This window comes from Corvus brachyrhynchos, unplaced genomic scaffold (assembly GCF_000691975.1).
Source record: "Corvus brachyrhynchos isolate BGI_N302 unplaced genomic scaffold, ASM69197v1 scaffold125, whole genome shotgun sequence".
In the NCBI taxonomy this organism is placed as follows: Eukaryota; Metazoa; Chordata; class Aves; order Passeriformes; family Corvidae; genus Corvus; species Corvus brachyrhynchos.
In genome coordinates this window covers 550,848-553,016 of record NW_008238342.1, presented here as the reverse complement: position 1 = coordinate 553,016, position 2,169 = coordinate 550,848, and the positions used below count along the sequence as shown (strand labels likewise).

General features: G+C 52.2%; 1 protein-coding gene across 1 annotated transcript in view; it reads left to right on the top strand.

Annotated features, from left to right (window-relative positions):
- The first annotated feature begins 587 nt into the window (after positions 1–587).
- ZNF341 (zinc finger protein 341) overlaps positions 588–2,169 on the top strand; it is a 15,466-nt gene continuing 13,884 nt past the window's right edge. The window contains exons 1-2 of the mRNA XM_017735122.1: positions 588–730; positions 1,803–1,990. Of these exons, the coding sequence (XP_017590611.1) occupies positions 622–730; positions 1,803–1,990 (297 nt within the window). The 5' untranslated portion in view covers positions 588–621. The remainder of the gene's footprint in view (positions 731–1,802; positions 1,991–2,169) is intronic.

Here is a 2,169-nt window from a genome sequence, read left to right as displayed (position 1 = left end):
CTGCTTAATCGACAGTCATGTGCTGCTGGCCAGGTTGTCTCCCTAGATGTGCAGTCCCAGTCTCCAACATTTTAGCTATAGTGAAAAATGTTTGTGCCAAAGCAAGCAAGCTGATTCTAACAACAAATCTGACTGGGTGTGTGTGCCCTGTGTCTGATCAGATCTGGGAATGCTGGCCCTGAAAACAGGGAGGCATTTGTGACACTGCTGCTGGGAGAGCTGCTGCACACAAGGATTTTGTCTGCTCCAAACTCAGTGTCTGTGCTGCATCCACCCAGGCTTCTGCCCTGTGACATCCCCACATTCCCTGTGACATTCTCAGCTCTTTTCATACCTGTGTTATAAGCATCCTTCCTCTCTGCAGCAAGTACCTGAAATCTCTTTTGGTTTTCCTTGCCCTTCTTCCCTTCCCTTTTTGCACCAAAGGAATTATGAAGACAGGTGGGAGTGTTGCTGTTGTGTGGTAGTTGATGCTGTCGAGTAGAGGGTGAGAGGATGAGAGTGGCTCTGGGAGGACAGAGCAGCAGCTGGAGAGTGGCTCAGGAGAGAGCTCCCAGTGCCCAAACACTCCCTGTTTGGCTGTGTTCAGTTTACCATCCATGCTTGTGTCTCCTTTCAGGAATGGATAATCAGACAGTGCTGGCTGTGCAGTCCTTACTGGATGGGCAAGGAGGTGTGACGGATCCGTCTGCTCCAAATGTCAACTCCTCCACCACCATCCAGCCCATGGGTGAGTCCTGGTGGCACTGGGAGAGAGGAGAGGGGCAGGCGGGCTGAGTGTGTAAGGTGCTGCTACGAGTGTTGTGTGCCCTCAGCAAGACCAGACAGAGCAGGAGGAAGGAAGGGACAAGTGCCCAAGCGAGCAGTCATGTTTTTGGAGGCGGTCATGACAACAGACTTGACCATGAGCTTCCAATAAAGGCACAAAGGGAGGGAGAAGCCACTGCCCCCACCTCTAGCCCTTGTTACTGTTCACTTCTTTTATTTAATATCCACTCCTCCTCTGGAGATGCTCAAGTGCTCCAGTCCGGGAGCACCTCTGTATGAGTGAATATGGGAACTGGTCATTTACATGCATGTGGTCCCTCACTGTGCTGGACTAGAACTTGCTGGCTGGATGTGGAGTTATGCCCCAAGGAGTTACAGTCTGTGTCCCCAGAAATGGTCAACTTCAGGCTGACTCAGACAGGAGGAATAGCCTTGTGAGTCTGCCTGAATGGAGTGCAAATGGTGTGTGGTTTGCTAACGCTGCAGATTTCAGCTGGGACATGTAACTGGGTTGTCTTCTTTCTGCTTCTAACATCAAGCAGAGGTGCCAAAAATCAGCAGTGTTGTGGAGGGGTGGCTTTAGGACACAAGCTGACAGTGACTTTGTGCCCTTACCCAAGGTACTTCTTGTGCTTTCTGCAACCTGAGTAATAAAATGTGCCTCAGCCAGCGTAATGCTGATGCTTTGGAAGGAGCTGCTTTGACTAAAAGCAGAGAGTGCTACAGGAGAAAGGTTGGTTGTTCCTGTCTTTGGGATGAGAAGACAGACAGTGGGATTAGTGTGTCCCAGGGAAACAGTGGGATTTGTGTATGGGAGCAGGGCTAAGATGGGCTCAATCCCATCAGTTGTCTTTAGGGAGAACTTGGGCTTGGAGAGGGCGGACAGCTTGGCCCTTGCAGCTGATCTCTCCTGATGGTGATGTCCTTGAGGTGCTGAGATCCAAAGGTGCCTGTTACACCCTACATTGTGTCTGCTGAGTGGAGCACTGGGGAATGCAGGAGAAGGCCTGAAGCTCTGCTCTTCTTCACTGCAGATGATGAAGACGTGTTCCTGTGTGGGAAGTGTAAGAAGCAGTTCAACTCCCTGCCTGCCTTCATGACCCACAAGAGAGAGCAGTGCCAGGGCAGTGCTCCATCCCTCTCCTCGGTGTCTCTGGCTGCCAACAGCGTGTACACCCCATCCATCACCTCGGTGCAGCAGGCTCCCAGTGCTGGCCGGCAGGTACCGTGCTGGAGGCACAGGCTCTGCTGCTCTGCTGCTGGGATTTGGGGCTGGGGGGGAATCGGGGTGAGGCTTTTAGATCCAGTGGTGCCTCATGACTGAGCTCTTTTCTAGGAGGCTCAGCTGTTGTTCCTTTGTTGGCTTTTCACCCCGTGGTTAAAGTGGGGTCTCTGCAGTGA